At 34.8% G+C, this 1,763-nt stretch overlaps 1 protein-coding gene across 1 annotated transcript in view; it reads right to left on the bottom strand.

Moving 5' to 3' along the window:
- LOC119585269 overlaps positions 1–1,763 on the bottom strand; it is a gene marked incomplete in the record, with an annotated part of 28,795 nt that overhangs the window by 16,356 nt on the left and 10,676 nt on the right. Inside the window, 3 exon segments of the mRNA XM_037933944.1 lie at positions 100–308; positions 784–936; positions 1,047–1,168. Of these exon segments, the coding sequence (XP_037789872.1) occupies positions 100–308; positions 784–936; positions 1,047–1,168 (484 nt within the window).

The following is a 1,763-nucleotide window of genomic DNA, read 5'->3' as shown; positions in this document are numbered from 1 at the left end:
TAACTGCACACGAAGAATCTTACCAAACATACAAATATCTGCTCATCATCTGAAAAAAAGAAACACCATGACAATTAATTGAAACATGGATGTTCATACCTTCAGGAGTTTCCTTTGAACTTATTTCTAGGATATCTGGAGAAGTTCTTGCTTGTGGTTCATCATCAGACAAGGACTTGTGTTGTTTGTCCGATGATGTGGTGGGGGATGTTGGCACTCTTGGTATGCTTCCTTTGGCGGCTGCTTTTGATGGCTGCTGCTTCTGATGTCTTGATTGTCTGTCGGGGGTTCTCCTCCAGACTGGCAGTCTGGAAATGGAAGTGAAGTAAATAGGCTAAGCAGGATGATTAATGCCCAACTATATATTAAAATTATTCTAAGTGACATTTCATTATGAAGAAAGTAGGGTGATTCTGACAATCACTGTAATGTCAAAACTGGCTTATTCATTGCACAGATCAATTTCAAAAGGTAAATCTTGCACGAATGCCATAAAAGCTACTGAAGAACATAAAAAGCTTACAATCCTATAATTTCCAATAACATCAAACAAAACACATGGAAAAAAGACAGACTTCTGAAAAAAAGAAAAAAAGTTCAATGATTCTATTGCTAATACTAAATTATATTCTTGTGTTGTTTGCTTTGCTTATAGACTCCTCTGTATAACAATCATCCTCCATCATTCTGCATAAACATGTAAAATTTCTTCTAGCTCAAGTTTTTGATTTTATACAGTGAAAGAAAACATATGAACAGAAATCAAATGATTTCAGCAATTACCTGTTTGCTGAATTTTTTGAGGGTGTCAGATAAGGGAAGCGACGATCCATTAAACGTGTTAACAGAGATACTTGAAGCCTCTGAGCTGCATTGTAAATAGCAGTCATTTCACTCCGCGATCCCCTGACATCCAAACGGCCACTGTATATAAACCTGTGTGGAGAAAAAGTATATTCCATGATAAGGGTACCACAACAAAATGCAAAGAATTAATATATAAAGTGGGAAAAAAAGACTGAAATTAATTTACACATGCATCTTACCTTACGACAGGTTCTACACTGGCATAGTTCAGTTCAGGCGGCATGGCAAATTCTTCACCTCTTTCAACAATGTGAGGTTCAGATACAAGAGAAGTGCAGGCTGACACTATAGTACGATGTACCTGGAAATGAAGGTGACATATTATATATAATGATGCATCATTATGTGATAAACATATGATAAAAATATAATTAGGAGATCACCACCAAAGGGGTATATCTAGAATGCCCTGGCATGATTGCACTATGTAAATTTTATTTTACTAAAACACATTTTACTACTTGGGACAAAGAAGAAAAAAGCCATTTGAAATACTAACACCAGTTTCAAGAAAACTTTTTCCCTTAAATATTTACCCTAAAGGCAATTTCCTTTTATCTTTTACAGTACTTCAATACATTATCTTTTCATTAAATAATATCGAAGTAATTATCTATATACACTATGCTTTATTTCCCCCACTCTGTATTTTTCTAACTTAAGTTAGCATGGAAATATACAATTTCTAAATATCTTTTATCTCTCTTTGACCTTTCCACATTCTAGACTTTCACAAGATTGTGCTTATGCAACACTTGGCTATTCTCTGTATGACATCTAAAGGCACAAGCACACTTGTTATATAAGCACTTATCATTATTGAGTATCACCCAGTGATATGATATGGTGCAACAGGCTTTATGTATCCACTTGTTGCATATGCATGTGTCATATTG

This window comes from Penaeus monodon, chromosome 19, assembly GCF_015228065.2.
Source record: "Penaeus monodon isolate SGIC_2016 chromosome 19, NSTDA_Pmon_1, whole genome shotgun sequence".
Lineage (NCBI taxonomy): Eukaryota > Metazoa > Arthropoda > Malacostraca > Decapoda > Penaeidae > Penaeus > Penaeus monodon.
Note: the sequence above shows the minus strand (reverse complement) of the source record. Positions and strands in the feature narration are given on the sequence as shown.